General features: G+C 39.6%; 2 protein-coding genes across 11 annotated transcripts in view; one reads left to right on the forward strand and one right to left on the reverse strand.

Moving 5' to 3' along the window:
• The first annotated feature begins 788 nt into the window (after positions 1–788).
• Positions 789–17,272, forward strand: RPE (ribulose-5-phosphate-3-epimerase). 4 transcript variants are annotated; one of them, XM_061187087.1, is made up of 7 exons: positions 827–931; positions 1,601–1,631; positions 6,700–6,779; positions 12,399–12,538; positions 13,259–13,417; positions 13,947–14,033; positions 15,605–17,272. In XM_061187087.1, the coding sequence occupies exons 4-7, from the start codon at positions 12,401–12,403 to the stop codon at positions 15,725–15,727; spliced, it is 507 nt and encodes a 168-aa protein (XP_061043070.1). In that variant the 5' UTR covers positions 827–931; positions 1,601–1,631; positions 6,700–6,779; positions 12,399–12,400; the 3' UTR covers positions 15,728–17,272. The 4 variants fall into 4 exon arrangements, with proteins under 4 accessions (XP_061043047.1, XP_061043054.1, XP_061043070.1 ...); XM_061187064.1 differs by lacking the exon at positions 1,601–1,631 and having other exon boundaries at positions 789–942; XM_061187071.1 differs by lacking the exon at positions 1,601–1,631 and having other exon boundaries at positions 789–942; positions 13,259–13,393.
• Positions 17,273–17,495: 223 nt separating this feature from the next.
• The window catches only part of KANSL1L (KAT8 regulatory NSL complex subunit 1 like), a 155,769-nt gene continuing 153,396 nt past the window's right edge, over positions 17,496–19,868 (reverse strand). For all 7 annotated transcript variants that reach the window (XM_061187057.1, XM_061187049.1, XM_061187007.1 and 4 more), the window contains exon 15: positions 17,496–19,178. In XM_061187057.1, coding sequence (XP_061043040.1) covers positions 18,957–19,178 — 222 coding nt within the window. In that variant the 3' untranslated portion in view covers positions 17,496–18,956. The remainder of the gene's footprint in view (positions 19,179–19,868) is intronic.

Here is a 19,868-nt window from a genome sequence, read left to right on the forward strand (position 1 = left end):
TAGGGTTATTTTCCCCACCCAATGATCCTAGACACATTTGGCAAAGAAATAGCCACTCTTACCCTGTTCTGGATTTTGTCTGAACAGTAAATAAATGTATTGCAATTTGTCAATAAGCATTCCTGTGAGAGAAGGTAAGAAGGATGAGGGCCAGAAGCAGAGGAGAGTAATAATAACCACCACCATTTTATACTGAGCACTAGGCATCTGGTCCTGGGCACATACTTGGATTCACAAATCTTAAACGTTGAGCACTGTCTTAACAGATGAGAAAACTGTAGGCAGGGAGAAGTGACTTGCCAGGTCACCCAGCTAGTATCTGGTAGAGCCAGGATTCCGCCCTAAATCAGACTCCCACCGCTCTTGAGAAGAATTCAAAGAGAAATAGGAAGAAGAGTGTTTTTTTTTTTGTTCTTGGACAAGTACAGGGATGGAGAGGAAAGGAACGCATATGCAAACGATGGAGAAACAAAAAAGTGATAAGAGGGCAAGAGCTGAGAGGGAACTGCAGGGGAAGTAAAACTAAAAAAGATTAAGAAACTCCTCAGAGGACTGGGAGACCTGAAAGGCTTGTTTTAAAAACAAAGGTCAGAGGAAGGAGGAAGGTGCCTCACGGCGAGACCCCGCCCCTAAGCCCTTAGAGTGGCACCCCCTCCCTCTAGGGGAGGCGGGACTTCCCCCCTCAAGGCAGCTGCTTCCGGTGGAGTCCGGGAGACTCTACAGGGAAGAGGCGTGGCCAAAATTGTGCGGCCAATCGGGGCGCGACGCCTTCATCTTGCCGGGGATCTTGCTGGGTAACTTGCTCTAGAGAACTAGCACCATGGCGTCCGGCTGCAAGATTGGTCCGTCCATCCTCAACAGCGACCTGGCCAGTTTAGGGGCCGAGTGCCTTCGTATGCTGGACTCCGGGGCCGATTATCTGCACCTGGATGTAATGGACGGGTAACTCTCCGCGGGGCTCGGGTCTGGGTTGCCGCGCGGGGCGGGATAGGCGCACCTTTATTGAGTGCCTGTTGGGTGCACGGCGTCCCTGTACCGCGGAGCGCCTCACTCTGAACGCGGTACTGAGAAGGGGCCTGCGGTGGGAGCCCTGGAGGCCCTGCTTGGAGGGGACCTGAGTCGGCATCCTGGGCTGCGACCGCGTCCCAAACCTCAGCCATCTCCCCTCCCCCCACGTAACGTGTGGTCTTCTAGCACTTAGCACCTGGAAGCGACCTTAAATCTCTAGGACCCGTCTCATTTTCAGTTGGAGAAACTGAGGCCCAAGGGGATAGGCATGACTTGCCCAAGCTCATATAGCTAGTTAGTGGCAAAGCTGGGGAGAAAGACTTGTGTAAGGATGACGAGCTTGGCACCTGGAGTGAGAACGCCCGACTTCTGCCACTTGCTGGGTTACTTGGGACAAGCCATTTAACCTCATTGAGCTTCAGTTTCATTATGTGAAAAATGGGAGTAATAACACTACCGCTTCGGCATCTTTGGAAGATGAAATGACCTCATACACGTAGTTTACAGTGCCTGGCATATAGTAAATTCTCTGTAACTGTTAGTTGTTGTATCATTGTTCGAATTATGATTTTCCTGTCTATTTTCTCTTCAGGCACCCTGCTCTTCAGGGAGGTCAGTTTTTTGTAAGTAATTTTTAAGCACTGTAGTTACAGTCCATAATCAATATTGTTTGAAATCAGAATGATGCTAGTTTCTTAAGTTGGTTATAAAATGAGGAACAAACGTAGAGAAAACAGTTAAGACTCTCTCAACGTTACACACATTGTGACAGAGTTGCAACTTGGATCTTGGGTTTGCCAAGTGGTTCTCTGAGCCCCACTGATAACAGGCCATAAGATCAAAACAGCCATTACCTTGGCTTGGGGTAGAAAAGTAAATTTATTGGAAATAGGTAAAATCTCTGTGTACTCTCATACAAATCTGCAAATTCATGTTTTTTACGAAAGATGACCAGTCACTTCCTTGTATTTTTAATGTCACTCCTCTTATGACAGCTTTGTCTTCTTTGTTCTGTCTGGTTAAATCTGCTGTTTCTCTTTTGTATTCTACTCAGTTACCTCAACACCATGCCTAACTGATAATGGCAAAGAAGATTAGTAAATATTACCTCTTACAAAACCTTGATTTTTAGTTTGGTATCACATATATTTCTACTTCTGTATATTTTTTTGATACCTTTGCTTGAGGCCCTGAACTTTCACAGGTAATATTACTGGAGTGTGTACCTCACAGATGGGTAGCTACATTTTCGTGTGTGAGACACAAAATGAGACAAAATTGTGTTTCTGAGACACTTGAGGGTCTCAGGATAGAACAGACTACGAGTATATGTACGAGTATATGCAGCTGGGTTGTAAGTAAGTCTTGTCCAATGTTTGAGTGAGCGAATGGAGAAAATAATTTGTTCCAGTTTACCAATCAGAATATCAGTGACAACAACAATAGGTAATATTTACAAGCACTTGACTATTTCTGGTCTGATACTTTTTGTGAATTATTTCACACGACCCTATGAGCTTGGTGCTGTTATCGGCACCACTTTGACAGAGAGGAGTCTACAGAAAGAGAGATGAAAGTCACCTCGTAGCTAAGAAATGGCGGAGCCAGGATTGGAAGCCTGCAGCAGCTTGCTTTGTCTCAGAAACTGTCTTCTGTGGGTATTAGGCTTACAGAGAATGATTAAGATAGTCTCTGTTTTCAAAGAACAACTATATTTTTTGATATTTATTTCATATCTCTCCTGCTGCACCGTAAGCTCCCTGAAAGCAGAGACTGTTTCTTTGGCTCACCTCTGTATTCTCTGCAGGAAAAGCACCATGGCAAGCTTAATTATAATTGGTTGGATGAATGGCTTTATCATAAGGGAGGGATCTCTAAGGAATCTCTTTTTGCCCCTCCCAGCCCTATGGCAGACCCCGAGCTTATTAAGATAAAGTATTTGTTTTTTATTGACTCCTTTCCCCCTTTACCAGGAAACATCTTGGTTTGAAAAAACTAAATTCTGCATACACCATTTTAAAAACCCTTTCTCTGTTAAGCTTCACAACTTTCTGAGCTAAGAGCTATTTTTATTCCCCTTTTGCAAAGGAGGAAACCAGATTGGGGAGGTTCAGCCCCTTCCCAGTGTCCCACCGAAGAGGCAGAGCCTGGCTGAGCTGCAGTGCCTCCTAGGCCCAGGGTATGAAAGAGGGGCTGTGGACTCCTTTTCCCAAGGCAGCCAGCCGCAATTTACCTTCCCTCCAGGTAGTGCCTCCATGCTTATTTTCCTGGTCTCCTGAAAAATCTCCAACATTACACTGAGCTTGCATGCCCTTGTTTTCTAGTCCCCTCTCTTCCCTTGAAGCCCGCACTTCTGATAAAACTGAACGTCTTCGTTTTGAAATTCAGGAGCAAGTTCTGGAAACACTGGTGGGTGGAGCACTAGTATGGTTGGATATTTGAAATAAAGGACAAGTGGATTTTCTGGAAAAGAAAACTGGAAAGCATGTAATATAAGTGTGTCAGGACAGGACAGTGACTGGAGATGTGTTGGTCGTAAGTGTAGGAACCGAGCAGGTACTCAGTTTCTAAATTAGGGAGATTTAGAAACCAGGGAGGTTTCACGTTAGTACTAGACCTGACTGACTTCAGTACTGGGCCCACAGTGTCACAAGGCCACCATTAGCAGGGCCAGGTGTTCTTCATTTTTCCGGTCTCCATCTGCCCTGTCTCACTCCTCCACGTTACCTGCCAGCCTACCCCCCACGGTAGGCATAGGTGTGATTCCTTATTCACAGGAAGTGTTGTTTGGTTACAGTCTTGCTGAATTTTATATCAACCTTGATCCTCCTCTTTGCCTTGTTGGGAGATCTGGTAAAGGTTTGCTTTGTGTGAAAATTATACATGTGATGGGGGATCAAAATAATCGTATCCCTTATTCCGATATTCTAAGCGATTATAGCTTAATCTCATAAGTTCTTTGGGAGAAAAGGACACTTTTGAATTGCATTTTAATTTTGGCAATCTTTACTCCAAAATGACATTATAGCTTCTGTTTCCCAGTGAAGTAAAAGTGTATTTGTTTTATTCTCATATTTTCTCAAGATGTGGTTATTGTGTTTATTTTCATGATAAACGAAGCCTAAGGTTGAGACAACAAAAATACTTCCGAGGGCACACAGAAAAAACAGTGAATGAAATCCAGATCTTTCAATCTCAGATTTGTGTAGTATTCAGTAGTCCTTGCTGCCTGCTTATGTGACTCTTACCTGCAAGTTCTAAGTAAATATAATAAGCATCTTATCCATAACCCTGGCAGTCACTGCTCTTAGGCGAATGGTAGAATGATTTCCAAAATACTAGAAATCCAACTCCAAGGACCAGGGTGCCCGAGAGTAAAAGTGTCTGTACCCATCCACCGTACCCATCCCCCTCAGGTGTGTCCTGAATCCTGACCTCTCTCTCTTAAGACTCTCCTCCTCCCTTGGACTTTCTTCTTCTGTTAGTTATTAGCTGTCAGTGGAGGAGCAGACAAGCCTGGTAGTTAAGAGCCTGAACTTTGGAGCTAGATTGCCTGTGTTTAACTCCTGCCTCCAGCACTTACTGGTTGTGTGAGCTTGGGCCTCGTATTTTCTCATCTGTAAAATACAGGTAATAGTGGTACCTGTCTCACTGAATTGTTGAGAGGGTTGGTTGGTTTGTTTTGGTTTTGTTTTTTGGCTGCGCATCACGTAGGATCTTAGTTCCCTGACCAGGGATCGAACCCGCGTCCTTTGCATTGGAAGCGAGGAGTCTTAACCACTGGATCGCCCGGGAAGTCCCTGTCTTGAGGTTTTAATGAGTTAATATATTGGAATGGTTTAAAATGGTGCTTGGCCTGTATATGTTTTAATTTTTTATTAACACTCATTCTGCCTGCCTGTCATCTTAAGGTCAAGACTTTGGACTTGGTTTATTCTCTCTCTTCGACCTTCCCCCTCCCCCGCATCTTATCACTTAGGAGATCCTATCACCTGCTGTCCTCGTTTCCATTCGTACTGTTTCTTGCCATTTAGCAGCACCTCTTGCCTCCCTTCTTCCAATTTACTGCCCAGTCTGTCTGCCTACTGTATTATTTCCATCTTATTTTTCATTTGTGTCTCTCTTTTAAAATCTCAGTTGATCAGGATGAAGTCAAAACAGTGAGCCTGGCATTTGATGCACTTAATGTGACACAGTCTGCCTCCTGCCTTTTTCATACTAGCCAGGGTGGGCAATACCATCTCCCCCTTCTATGAACTTAACTTAGTTATTTCTGCCTTTGCTTCATTTCCTTCCCCATTTTTACAAATTCTTTTTGTTCTGTAAATCTCATGATCTTACCCCTTTTTAAAAAGTGCTATTCTACTTGCCTCTGGAACTATTTTACCTTAATATTGCCTACTTGTTATTGTGTAGCTTTTCTTAACAGTCCTCATACAGGGTAATGCCTACTACTTTAACAAAGAAAGCCCAGATTTCAGTGGCTTAATGTTATAAAGTTTCTCATTCAAGTAATAGTTTGGTGTGAAATGTCTGTCCATGCAGAAATTGAGGGACCTAGTCCCCTTTATCCTGTGGCTCTGCCATTCATTCCTTAAGGGCCTCTTTACTGGCAGAAGGATAAAGTGAGAGCAGAACAGGGATACTACTCAACCTCCTGGGCTCTGCAGTGACGCACATCACTTAAACTCACGGTCCATTGGTGAGAACTAGTTACATGGGCCACTAGATGTAAAGGGAGTTGGGAAGTGTGGTCCTTGGCTGAGCTGGCTTCCTACCAACAACTGTGCTGTAACAGTCAGCCATGAATTCTGGTGAGTCATTAGCCATCTCTTACCCGTGAGATTGTAAACTTGTCTGGGGTGAGCAGGAACACTCACATATTTCTTTATAAAATACAATGCTCTCTGAAGCACTCAGCCTGGGACTTACATATAGGAGGTTTTGTTAAATATTGAAGTGAGCTGGTGATAGAACAAAAGGACTAACCAGAGTAGGATAATGGTTAACTACTTTGGGTCTGATATCAGGAAGCCTTAATTTGAATCCTGCCCCAACAAATTATTAACTGGATGACTTAAGGAAGTTACGTATCCTGTGCTCTTCAAATGGGGATAATAACAGCATCTACTTCATAGGGCTGTGGTGAAGATGAAATGAATTAAGGTACAATATCTGGTATGTTGTAAACGCTCAGTAAGTGGTGGTTATTAGTATACATTAAGTGTCTTTATTGATAGTCTTTAAGAAAGTTTCGATAAACTGTCATTTTGTGCCCTGTGATAGAGATGGATTAGAAGTAGCCACACGCAGCCTGTGATAGGTTGATTTGAGAGACCCGTATCAGAGTCCTGAGCTTCCTAACTAGTGTGTGACTTGGGCAAGTCATACAACTTTTGGGGTTTTGGTTTTGTCATCCTTCCATTTCTACTTGTCAGGGATTTTGAATTACAGAGTTAAATAGAGTAAATCATGTGACATTATTATGATTTGCTGAAATATCAAGGAGATAACTGCTCTGTAAAACTGAAACTATACAGATATTTTTAGTGTTGTTTAATACTGATGATGTTATTGAAAAATAATTGCAATCACCGATAGCCTCCTCTACCCCCATCAGAATACATACTGAGAAAAATACAGAAACTGAATCGAAAACATTTTCAGAGCAAGCTTTTGTTTGTCTTGTAGGCATTTTGTTCCCAACATCACCTTTGGTCACCCTGTGGTAGAAAGCCTCCGAAAGCAGCTAGGCCAGGACCCTTTCTTTGGTAAGTGGGTGTTACACCGTCTGAAGCTGGATGTGTTGCTCAAGTAAAGGGAAAGTAGCTGGTTGATTTCTCAACCTCCAGTTTCATCTTGTACCCTTTTCCCTCCTCCCTGTGCTAGGGTTTCATTGGCTGCCTGTAAGAAGCCAAACTCTTACCCGCTTCAGGGCCTGGGCACTTTGGCTAATCTCTTTGCCTAGAAAGCTGCATTCTCTTGACCAGTGCTGCCTCATCTTTCCACCTCAGATCCTTTGTTGTTTCTTCAGAGAGCTCTGTCTTAAATTAACCTTTTCCCAGTTACATCACCTTGTTGATTTTCTTCTTAGAATTTCTTTCAATCTGAGATTTACTTTTATCAGACTCTAAACTCCTTAAGGGCAGGATTTCATCCACTTTGCTGTAGTTTTCCTAGAGCTTAGCATAGACACAGCTGGGGCTCAATGTAATTGTTAAGTGAATTTATGAATTGATTGACTTATGGTCTATATTTGAAGCCAATTCATGGAAATTGGAGCCTTCTACAAGTGGGGTCTATGTATGCTCCACTCCAACATTGTAAGATAATGTGAATTAAGGATTTTTGAGATCAGTGACCTAGAAGTTACCTTTTATGGAATATAGATTCAGTCCACATATCCTTGCTGCTGCTGTTTTAAACTAAGTTAGCAATGCCTCACTTGCCAGATCTCTGGTAATAAGACATTTGGTGAGTTCTTGTAAATATGTGTTTTGATGTAACTCATTACATAAATTTAGTAAAACTTAGGTTTTTTTAATTGAAATATTGTGGACTAGTTTTTAAATTTTTTTTAATAAATTTTTTTATTTTATTTTATTTTTTTGGCTGCGTTGGGTCTTCGTTGCTGCGCAGGGGCTTTCTCTAGTTGCAGTAAGCGGGGGCTACTCTTCGTTGCGGTGCACAGGCTTCTCATTATGGTGGCTTCTCTTGTTGCGGAGCACGGGGCTCTAGGCATGCGGGCTTCAGTAGTTGTGGCTCACGTCTCTAGAGTGCAGGCTTAGTAGGTGTGGCCCATGGGCTTAGTTGCTCTGTGGCATGTGGGATCTTCCCGGACCAGGGATCGAACCCATGTCCCTGGTTCGATTGGCAGGTGGATTCTTAACCACTGCGCCACCAGGGAAGTCCCTGTGGGCCAGTTTTATGAAGGTATGGTAGCCACTAGCCACATGTAGCTATTTAAATTAGTTAAAATTAAATAAAATTAGAACTAGTTTTTTAGTGGCATTAACCACATTGCAGGTTCTCAGTAGCCACGTGTGGCTTGTGACTACTGTACCGTACAGCGCAGTTATGGAACACTGCCAGCATCGCAGGAGGCTGTTAGAGCCTCTGTAGGCGCCCTCCACTTCGAATGTACCTAAGGAAATGTACATTATCACCTAATTTATGTGGCATGAGGGAAACAATGTTCCACCAACATGTTCACTCTTTTGAAATTTCCAAATAATGGAATATAATCCTCTTGATTATCTGAACTTTTTTTTTTTTAACTACATTTTGGAAAATGAATTTTCCAGGGTAAATTCGTTCTTATGACTGTCAGAGTTGGATGAAATAAGTAGCATTCTTTGTCCCCCCACCTTCCCTGGCTTGTACAGTGGCCACAGAATTCCCCACTGTGGCTTTGTGTGGATTGAAAATATGTATGTATTTTTCCGTTTCTCTCCCTTTTAGTTGTCTCCATGTGTTACTTCTCACTGCTGTTTGACTTCCCTCCTATCTCTATCTGTGCCTCTTCTCTTACCAACTCAACTGCCACCACCCCACACAATCTGCTTTTCCTTTCTGTTTTTAGTTTGTTATTTGCTGATAAACTTGCTAATCAGTCTTTCCAGAGGTGAATCTCAAGTAAAGATGAATGGACTTAACATGCTTTAGTGTTTGGGTTTTGTGACCTTTGTTTTTTATATGTTTTTCTTTGTTTAATTCTTGGATACTGGTTGTTGGATAATTGATACATGATATATCCTAGGAGTTAGATCTCAAGTTGTATGTATAACTGCTAAAGCTTTTAACTCTTCAATCTCAGTATTGAGTAGAATTTACCATCTAAGAAGTAAAGTGGTAGGGAAAAGTCATTTTTGTTCTTAGCTAAATCAGTGGTCTTCAAGTATGGTCTGAGGACCTGTAGGAGTCCTTTTCAGATGGTCCATGACATCAAAACTATTTGTAGTTTGATTTGTAAATTACTTGTACTGATATTGTTTGCCATTATTTATGCTGATGGTGCAAAAGCAGTGGTGAATTAGTCTGCTGATGCCTTAGCCTGAGACAAGGCAGTGATACTGAACTATACAGGTAGTCGTGATATTCCTATTTGCCATACATTCATAGTATCCTTTATAAGAAGTATCCTTGATGAATTGGTACAAGTGATTGATTTAGTAAATCTTGATCCTTGAGTGCATGTCTCATTAGTATTTTGTGTGACAAAGTGGAAAGTACATATAAAGCACTTCTATTAAATCCTGGAGGATGATAGTTTCCTTGAAGAAAACCACTTGTGCCATTGTTTTAAGCTGTGAACTGAAAGTGCCAGTCATGAATACCATTTTCCCTTGAAAGGACAACTGACAGATGAACTGTGGTTATCAGACTTGGATATTTTACTGACATTTTCTTTAAAATTAACTAAGTGAGCCTGTCACTTCAAGGAAAGCGGCTTATCAGTTTCCCTTGCCACCGATAAAGTTAGAGTTTGCAAGTGAAAGTTGGAATTTTAGAAAACTTATATCTGCCTCTGTGAGCTTGACAGCTTCCCAGTACTCACAGCTTTTCTGACAAGATCTGTAATATCATTAACAAATGCGGGTTTTGGATAGTATATAATGAAATGTGTCACTATTTGGAAGATCTGTGTAACTCAGTGAACCAGTAGTACTTAAAAGAGCCATTCAAAATATAGACTAATGGGTTTGAGTGTAATAAAGTACGAAAAGGTCACTGGTGGGGTTTATGGATTCCACGTTGCCACTAACCTTTCTAAAAAAAGTACCACTTGTTGAATTTTGGGGTAGAAATAGAATATCCACACTTGAGTGAAAAGGCTGTGGATGTAGGTACTCCTCCCTTTTCTATGCACTTTTTCCCCATCATATAAAACAACAGATTGCAGGAGATTGAATGCAGAGCAGGTGTGAGAATATAGATGTCTTCTCTTAAGGCAGACATTAGCGACTCCAAAAATGTAAAATAATGCCACTCTTACATTAACGTGTAATGGATTTATTTTTATTATCATTATTATTTTTTAATGAATTAATAAGTAGACACTAAAAATTTTTTAGTTTGCATTTCTAATACATTAAATATTGATAAATATAACCCACATCAACAATATTTTGGGGGGAGGGCTTCAGTAATTTTTAAGAGTGCAAAGGGAGTCTGATAATAGAACATTTGAGAACTGTATCTTAATTATAGGCAGATTAGCTGAGCCATCAATTCCCCAAATACTAGAGGCTGTCCAGTGAGGGTTGCTAGTAGTGACTGCGTGCTAGAGATTGAACAGGGATGACTTAGCAGTCTGGTTAACTTAGGAAAGAGTAAACTTGATCTTTTAAACCAGATTGAATTTTTTTTCTTGTTTATAATACGAAGGGGAAAAAACACCAAATTGAGTTTATCTTTTAAAAACAAGATTTTGCCTATTAAAATATGTTCTATTTTTGTTACTTTTATTAGTTTAGAAATATAAATGTTAGTCTTGGCTTCATTAATCAGGCTGTATACTCTGTTTTCCTGACATTTTTCAAAGCTTTTTGCATTTTATAATCTTAGTTACTGAGTTCTGGAATGCTAGAATTTTTTTCATTAATATAGCTTTGCTGTATCAGCAATGTGCTCCCTCTAACAAAACAAAAAGCTCAAAACTCTCCTCACTGCCATCTGTCTGGCACAGGAGTGTTTACTGTTTTCTTCTTCCCAGCGTTATTTCTTGTTTTCACTTCTTTTAAGCTGCCCTCTCCTTCTCATGAAATGCTATTATGTTTTTAAGTCAAGATCTTTAAGAAGGCCATGCTCATTTCTTCCCAAACATATACTCATATGATTCGAGCTTTAGAATCAGGACACGTGGCAGGCTTCTCAGGTTAATGTGTTCTTCCCTCTCAGTCTGTTCCTCTTCTTGCAGTTGTCTGCCTCTCAGTTGACGGCACTTCTCTTCCAGCTCCTCAGGCCAAACCCCTGCACCATCTGACTCTCCTCTCACTCTGCACTTCTTTTTTTTTTTAAACATCTTTATTGGAGAGTAATTGCTTTACAGTGGTGTGTTCGTTTCTGCTTTATAACAAAGTGAATCAGCTATACGTATACATATATCCCCATATCTCCTCCCTCTTGTGTCTCCCTCCCACCCTCCCTATCCCACCCCTCTAGGTGGTCACAGAACACTGAGCTGATCTCCCTGTGCTATGCGGCTGCTTCCCACTAGTTATCTATTTTACATTTGGTAGTGTATGTATGTCCATGCCACTCTCTCACTTCTTCCCAGCTTACCCTTCCCCGTCCCCGTGTCCTCAAGTCCATTCTCTAGTAGGTTTGTGTTTTTATTCCTGTCCTGCCCCTAGGTTCTTCATGACTTTTTTTTTTTAGATTCCATGTATATGTGTTAGCATACGGTATTTGTTTTTCTCTTCTGACTTACTTCACTCTGTATGACAGACTCTAGGTCCATCCACCTCACTACAAATAACTCAATTTCATTCCTTTTTATGGCTGAGTAATATTCCGTTGTATATATGTGCCACATCTTCTTTATCCATTCATCTGTCGATGGACACTTTCACTCTGCACTTCTGGTCCACAGCAGCCCCTATTGTCCCTGCCTCCCGAACATACCCAGAATCCCTACCATTGCTCGCCATCCTCAATTGCTGGGTTTTTTGCCTTGGCCTTTTAAGTCGGATCCTGTCACTTGACTCAAAATCCTGTAGTGTTTGTTCTGCGTCGTTCAGAATAAAACCTGGTGGGCTGCAGAGCTCTGTACTCTCAGCCGATGCTTCTCTGACCTCATTTTCTCTCCCCAGTGCACCCCCGGCCCCAGCCTCACTGGCCTTATTTACTACCAACCTAGTGTGTATTGTCTTCACTCCTTTTATTTGTCTCTCCCACTAAGAATGTAATCCCTGTGACAGCAGAGATTTTTGTCTTGTGTTTTGCTGTACCCCTGCAGCCTAGAAAAGTTAATGGTATGGTAAGTGCTCAATAAAATATTGGTGGGGAGAATCACTTAATTTAGCTTTCTTATTTTATAAATGAGGAAGCCAGTCCACATAGATAACATGACTTCTTTAAGTTTTTTAGAATGGGATTTCCTGGCCCTGGACCTAGGTTTCCTGATATCTAGTTATTTTCATAAACAGCGCCATAGGCTTTTTGTGGAAAAAATGGGGTTTTTTTTGGTAAATGCGTTTAACCAAAGCCTTATCTTCAGGATGAAGGGAGGTTATCTATACAGAAGTGTAACTTCCGTATATTTAATAATTATCATGATGCCAGAAGAGTTCATATCTGAAATAGCAAAAACTCCAGGCTGGCTTCAATAATATGAGCCAGCTATTTTCCTTATAGTAATACTTAGGGGATACATCTTTTCTTTCCAGACATGCACATGATGGTGTCCAGGCCAGAACAGTGGGTAAAACCAATGGCTGTAGCAGGAGCCAATCAATATACTTTTCATCTCGAGGCTACTGAGAACCCGGGGGCTTTGATCAAAGACATTCGGGAGAATGGAATGAAGGTGAGAGCTCAGCAGTGATGGTAATTTTTTTTTTTTAAAATAAATTTATTTATTTATTTATTTTTAGCTGTATTGGGTCTTCGTCGCTGTGCGTGGGCTTTCTCTACTTGCGGCGAGCAGGGGCTACTCTTCATTGCGGTGCGCGGGCTTCTCATTGCCGTGGCTTCTGTTGTTGCGGAACACAGGCACGCGGGCTCAGTCATTGTAGAGCGCAGGCTCAGTAATTGTGGCTCACGGGCTTAGTTGCTCCGCGGCATGTGGGATCTCCCGGATCAGGGCTCGAACCGGTGTCCCCTGCATTGGCAGGTGGATTCTTAACCACTGCGCCACCAGGGAAGCCCGATGGTAATGTTTTATACTATTCATTCTCAGAGTTGGGAAGATTTGGTGGAAGACCTGAAATGATAGGTGGAGAAGACTGGACTTAGGCAGCTATTCGTCAGTTTTGAGGATAGAGTTTAAGTATAACTTGTTTGTCAGATAAGATTAATACATTCCACTAATGTTTTCTGAAAGTTTCTACCTTTTAGAAACATTTACTTTTGACAGCCTTGTTGACTTTTTTTAAAAAAGTAATTACAGTCTGAACAATTTATGTATTCCATTTATGTATGTGTTCTATACTTTAAGAATAGACCTTTCTACTGGGCCTGATATGCAACAGTAATGTAATATGGAAATAATTATTGATGTGATATAGCAAATTTGTCTCTGTTACAGGTTGGCCTTGCTATCAAACCAGGAACTACAGTTGAGTATTTGGCACCATGGGCTAATCAGATAGATATGGCCTTGGTTATGACAGTGGAACCTGGGTTTGGAGGGCAGAAATTCATGGAAGATATGATGCCAAAGGTAAAAGAAGTATTTGGTTCTGGGGTAAGGCTTTTATTCTGTAAGTTCATTCAGTAAGCATTTATTGGACTACTTGTATGTTTAGACCTGTACTGTTCTGAAGGTGGGGAGATGAGGATGCCTATATATCATTGGAATACAGTATGAGAAATGCCCCAAGAGATTTAGGTTTGGAGATCATAAAAGATACTACATCTTAGTCTTGAAATTGTTTTCAAAAGCGTTATCTCTGTAACCTTGAGATCTCTTGGGAGTTTTCATTGAATATTGAGGGTTTTGTCTTTGTCTCGTTTCTGTGAAGTATATTTTCTGCAAAGCCGTGACAAATTGAGTGCCATTTGCCAAACAGAACAAAGCTTGCTTTTATAAAACTTAGTTTGTTACAGTACATTAAAAGGTGGTTTTCCCCAATTATAATTTGTATTGATATAAAGTTATTGTCTGAGACATTTGGAGTCATATTTTAGTGGCTAATATCAGCTATGTGATTTTTTATTTGGTGTTTTTCCCTCTACCTGTCCACTTAGTCGCTTATTTCCTTGTGTATAACTAGGTTCACTGGTTGAGGACCCAGTTCCCGTCTTTGGACATTGAGGTTGATGGTGGAGTAGGTCCTGACAGCATCCATAAATGCGCAGAGGTGAGACTGCTCCTTGACTGCAACCTAGACCAATTTCCTATCAAATGTAATGCCAGGACAGGTCTTGTCTGCCGGAGAGACTTCCTAAATAGGCTTTCTTTCTTAGAAAAGTATTTTTTTGTTTAACTGTAAAACCAGGAAAATAAAGAGCGATAAGTGAATATTCTGAAACCACATAATCATTAAATAGTAAGTCCTGGTTATCTCAGTAATGATGAAAAAATTCTTTGGAAAGGAATAAGCTGAATGCCAGCCGGTGGAATATCATTGAAAAGTTCCAGGGCCTTTGAGACAGTTTTCCAAAATAGGGAAAGAAAACATACCTGCTTGTAAAGGGGAAAAAGAATGTTATTCTGTAGAACTTAGGTGTATTAGCTACTGATTTGTCCCTTGCAAGCTACTAATCTGTCCCTCTGTAGAAGTGGGATGACTTTTTTTTTTCCAAGTGGCTAGCTAGGCTGAGTTAGGCTCCTGAACTTCATAAAAGGATACCAGCCCTCCCTGTAGCATTGCAGGTGATTAAAGTTTATGTGACCTGCTTTTATTAAACAGCATGGTCTAATCTTCACTTTCAGTGTTTTGTATAAATGCCACACTTTCCTGCTTGATACTTATCAAAAGCTTGACTGTGATCAATATGGAGGAGGTGCTGGCCAGACGATTAGTGAGGATGTATCCTTTGACCCCTTGTGGAATTCTTTTTTACTGAACTGTGCTTTGTCATTAATGCTCTTCTTGCTTACATTAAGAGACACGTTAGGTTGTAACCCTATAAAACTAATATTTTTTCTTTTTTTATGAGGAACATTGTTAGAGATGTAGTGTGCTGTATCATAGGGTGAGTGTCTCTAATTGGAGAAATTTTCCTTAGCTTCAGTGGTTCTCCCAATAGTCCTCCCTTTCTTTTAGCAATGAATCACATAATAGATTGGATTTCCCTCCTTGAGTCAAATCCTAGGAATCTCAGAGATAAATTTGGACTCATCTTACTTGGTTTTACTCTGATTTCTTTGCTTTCATATTGAAAAACATCTTGAAAATCTTTTTTAAGCCACCTCAAAACCATTCTGGAATGCAGTGAAGCATATATAAGAAGTCCATTCCTTCTGGCATCAAAATGAGAAATAATTTAATGTTGCCCTGTTTTATGGATTCTTTCACATTTTAGCAATAATTGTCCTTTTAGACTACCTACCAATTCTTATACATAATTCAGAGATGAAAAGGTTGATTTTTTAGGAGCTGTGGGGGAATTGGTATATAGGGGAAGACCTTAATAGATTTAAGGATTAAAGGTTTATTATTAGCAAAGATGCAGTGTAGTTTATCTAGAGGGGGTTACCAAAAAGTCAGTGATTTCTTAGACACATTTAAAAATAATTTCACATCCTCATTTAAGCATTTTCTTTTTTCATTGAACTAGCTGCTTAAGTATGTTCATCTTGAAGTGGCTTTTGTACAATTAAAGTGCTGACTGCCAGCTGCAAGGGTAGAAACTCTAGTCCAGGAATTGTTTTAGGTTTTTCTGCATCTTCCTTTGAGGCATAACCTTAAGTGTTTACTTCTTCCAGGCAGGAGCTAACATGATTGTATCTGGCAGTGCCATTATGAGGAGTGAAGACCCCAGATCTGTGATCAACCTGTTAAGAAATGTTTGCTCAGAAGCTGCTCAGAAACGTTCTCTCGATCGATGAAACCACAAGGAGTCCAGTGTTTCTGCTTATGAGATCTCCTTTTTACTGGAAAACAAGAATACTGACTACCAAATCGTACCACAGTTGAGGCAGTGCTGCTTTTCTGAGCAATTATTCATTCCAGTGACTAAAATCCATTTTGCAGAATGTTCCAAGAGGTTAGAAATTGGTGTGTATTATGTTTTCAGTGATGGAATTTAAAGATTAGTGTGGTAAAATACCATTTTTACTGGGAGACTTGATTTTTATAAAGAGTAAAAATATGGCTGTATCAAGGTTATGAACAGAAATGTGTCTTAATGCCTAAGGAAGGCATATTAGCTACTATGAAAAAATTTTTTTTTCTGAATTTCTAAAAAGAATTTTCTTTGCTTCTTGGCTTTTCTGAAAGCAAAGGAAGTTCTGTTTTTCCTGTTTCATGTCATTTTTGATTTGTGTGATAACTAAGTTTGGATCTGGCTGGGATGGCTCTTCTAGCTTCGAAAACATCTATTTTTTACTTTGCATCTTATATTTGATACATAAAAAAAAACAATGTATTATGAAGTCCAGGGATTTTCAGGTGGTCTGTTGTAAAACGCAAGCACAAGTTTTATCAGGGTGTTTTCTTTGTTAGCTTTGCTATAGCGGCAGGTTATTCAGTGGTTCTTCCCTCACCCCCTACCCACCCTCCACCAACCCCATTTCCCCTTTTTCTTAATCACACCCGCTATTCTTAAGGACATAAAATGTTTTCCTAGCTCTATGCTAAAAGGAAAGGAAGGCCTCTATTTGGAAGTAATATTAAGTTGAATCCTGACTCTCTTCCCCTTTCTATTTGTTTGACCTTAGCAAACCAATCCAACCAACCTCTTTGAGCTGATTATTAACTGATTTATATATTGAATGTAATCATAACAACAGTGGGGGGTTGTGTTGAGGTTTAAGAGATACTATTAATTATATACGTAAAGCTTCCACTACTATTCCTAGAATTGTAGGGTAGTAGAATTTGAGGATGCTCAATACAGAGTAGCTATCATTATATAAATGTATGCTTTGTAGATTATAAAGTATGTTGATGATATAATCTCATTAAACCTACAAATCAGTCCTATGAATGGTAAGACAGGTATGTTTGTCCCCATTTAAAAAAATGAAGATACTAAATAAAGCTCAACAGGCTGGTACCATGGAAAGGATCCAGTAAAGAATAGGATTTCTGGTCTGTACTCTTTTTACAGATGGAGCCCTTGGGAGGTGGATTAAGCAAAGGAAGCTTCTTTTACTTAACGTTCTCTTATTTCCAGTCTAGCTTTACCCTGTAGCAAAACCAGATGGCTGAGAATATTCTGCAACTATGGATTTTGACTCCAAGGACATATATTTTATTAATCCAAGAAAGACCAGGTAGGCTAATATATGGCAAGGTACAGAGTTAATCCATAAACTAAATATTTATGATTGTGTCCCAAATTACACTTTGACAATAGATACATATTAGCTACTTCGTTCTTGTAAATACTCTTGCTGTGTAATACACATGGCAAGAAATAACAGGACCAGTGTCATTAAATTTTTTTCAGGCTACTATGAGTGAGTTTTGAGAAATAAATAAGGTTTGGAAAATAAGAATGTTAACACTTAAGCATAGAATAGAGCTTGCCTGGTTTCTTCTGTGTTACAAGGTAAAAATTTATTTCTTACTGTTTTTTTCTGTATTTTGGCTTAGGAAAGGCTTGTGCCACACAGATAGGTGACATTTAATCAAATCAGACAACACAAGGCATACAGAAATAACTTTAATTAAAAAAACTTACATAGAAGATTATAATATCAGTCATGACAAAAAAATCTGAGTTTATTTGCCTGGACAACTTGGGTTTGTTCCGGCTTTTGTTTTCTTTTTTAAAATATAAATGTACAGTAAAACTATAAGCAAAAATTTGTCAGCATTGAACTGGAAATTTTTTTCTTCTTCTTCTTTAAAGGGACTAGTACAATTTCTAATCCCCAACAAAAACTTAGTGTCCGATCCCCCAGATTAGGCCAGTTGGCTAGGATTGTCAGTTATATGGGTACTACAACTGGAATAACCTTTTTTACATGAGAAAAAGTGATTCATATAAATTGTCCTCAATTTTTACATATAAAAAAATGATGTAATAGTGTCAAAAGGAGTTTTACTTAATGTACACTCCAGTATCCAATATTGAAGCATTAACCTTTTAAGAATTTTAATTCTCACTCTAGGATAGATGCTTATTTGAATAGAGTAAGGAATGGTAGGGAATGACCAAAATAACTAAAAGTACAATAATATACTAACAGGAATTTCCTGTCTGTTGCTTATTTTAAGTTGGGTGTTTTCTCTTCATGAGATACATAAAATAGATAAAACTCAAGTTGAGTTTTAAAAGGTGTGGTAGTTTTAAAATACAACAATATTTAACTACTTTGCTTTTCTTATTCTGTTTGTTAGGAGTGAATAGAAAATAACCTGTGTTTAACCCAACAGATATCAGTGATTTCAAATAAAGGAGGAGTATTGTGTTATCTGGTATAGAAATTTCCATAAATAACTAACTTCTATTGGTTAAACATGTTTTTTAAAAAAATTCCTTCTCCATAGTCAAGGCAAGGCTTATAGATGTTCAACACCATTGGAAATCTGTGTTTCTTTATTTATGGTTCAGCTGATATTTCATGGGGTAGTTGATATGTGCATTTTCAAGTGGAGTGGTCACTTGCCAGTGTTTTTTAAAACTATATGTGTGTATATGTATGCATGTATACTCTATACACATGTATTTTATATTCTTAATATATTGCTGAGGCAATTTAAAGAATAACCACGTGTATAGAAAAAGAAGAGCTGTCATTAGATGCATAGGTATATGTGGGTGTGGGTATAAGTTGTTTAAAAATTATTATTTACCCAGTAATGTGATTGATTTGACATCAAATTGCAGCAGTTAATCTTCTGGTGCTTGTGATCTGCATCAAACACAAATGACTAGCACTTGTCTGTAGGTGAAAAGCTAGTTACTCCTGTGGTTCAGGAAGGAAAATGAGACGTAACTTGCCTGTTTCATAAACAGCACAAAAGATTAATACATGCACCTGCACTACATGCTGTTACTCTGGAATTGTGACTGTGGAGGGGGTGGGGGAACAGGGCTTATTTTTTCTCCTGTTTTCCCATTCAGTTACATAGTTTTCTTAACCTGTTCTCTGTCACTGATTTTTCTTAACGTGAGTTGAGAAGTCCTAGACCAAGGGTTTTGTGTTCCTCCCTTCCATCCGCCTGCCTTTGTGGATGGTGGCCGTTTTCTGGTGCACTGGTACAGAAGACTTCACCATGGAAAGCTGGGCTTGATCTTTCAATCTGATCACTTTTTTCATCTTGGCATAATAAGGCTGCTATGTCTTCATCTTTCAGCGGAAAAGCCCGTCGTTCCCACCACAAAGACTGAAAGAGAAAACGTTTTCAGTTAAGAAGTTTCAACTAATTATTTGTTTAAGTTCATGTCTCAATCTGTAGATGTCAGTTTTGTAATAACCATTGTTCTGTTCTTTAGCACATAAAAGTACAAATTCTCATTTGGTCCTGAGTATCTAGCAACTCAAAATGGAACGTACTGAGGATTACTTAGGGACCTTTGGGAATTATTTTTTTCACTTTGCCTCTTCCACAGAGAGGGAAATGCTGCCATTAGGGCACTGGTCTTCATTTTCAGCCTAGGAGCACTTTGGGGAAGGCCCTTTAAAAGTGTTTGGATCGTCTTCCTCAGTATCATCTCCATTTTCATCCCATCATTATTACAGACGCCTGTTGACTTTTCTTTCCCTGTGCTTTCTATGACTTGCCTATTAATTTCTATTGTCTCTACTCTCTTGATTCTAGATATGGTTCTTCTTTTCCAACACCTACTGATGAAGAAAAGTACAAGAACTTTATAGATGCAGTGTTTGTTAGAAAACACTCCCATTGGGGTGGAACTGGACAAATGGGGAGACAAGTAAAAATCTTTTATAAGGGGAAGACAAATATCTAACATTTACTGTGTGCCAGGTGTCATTCTGTTTAATCCGATTTGGTTTGTAATGAAACTTTGATAGAATTCCCATTTTCTAACACATAAGTAAGTGAACAGGTGGA

This window comes from Eubalaena glacialis, chromosome 1 (genome assembly GCF_028564815.1).
Source record: "Eubalaena glacialis isolate mEubGla1 chromosome 1, mEubGla1.1.hap2.+ XY, whole genome shotgun sequence".
NCBI classification, from domain to species: Eukaryota; Metazoa; Chordata; class Mammalia; order Artiodactyla; family Balaenidae; genus Eubalaena; species Eubalaena glacialis.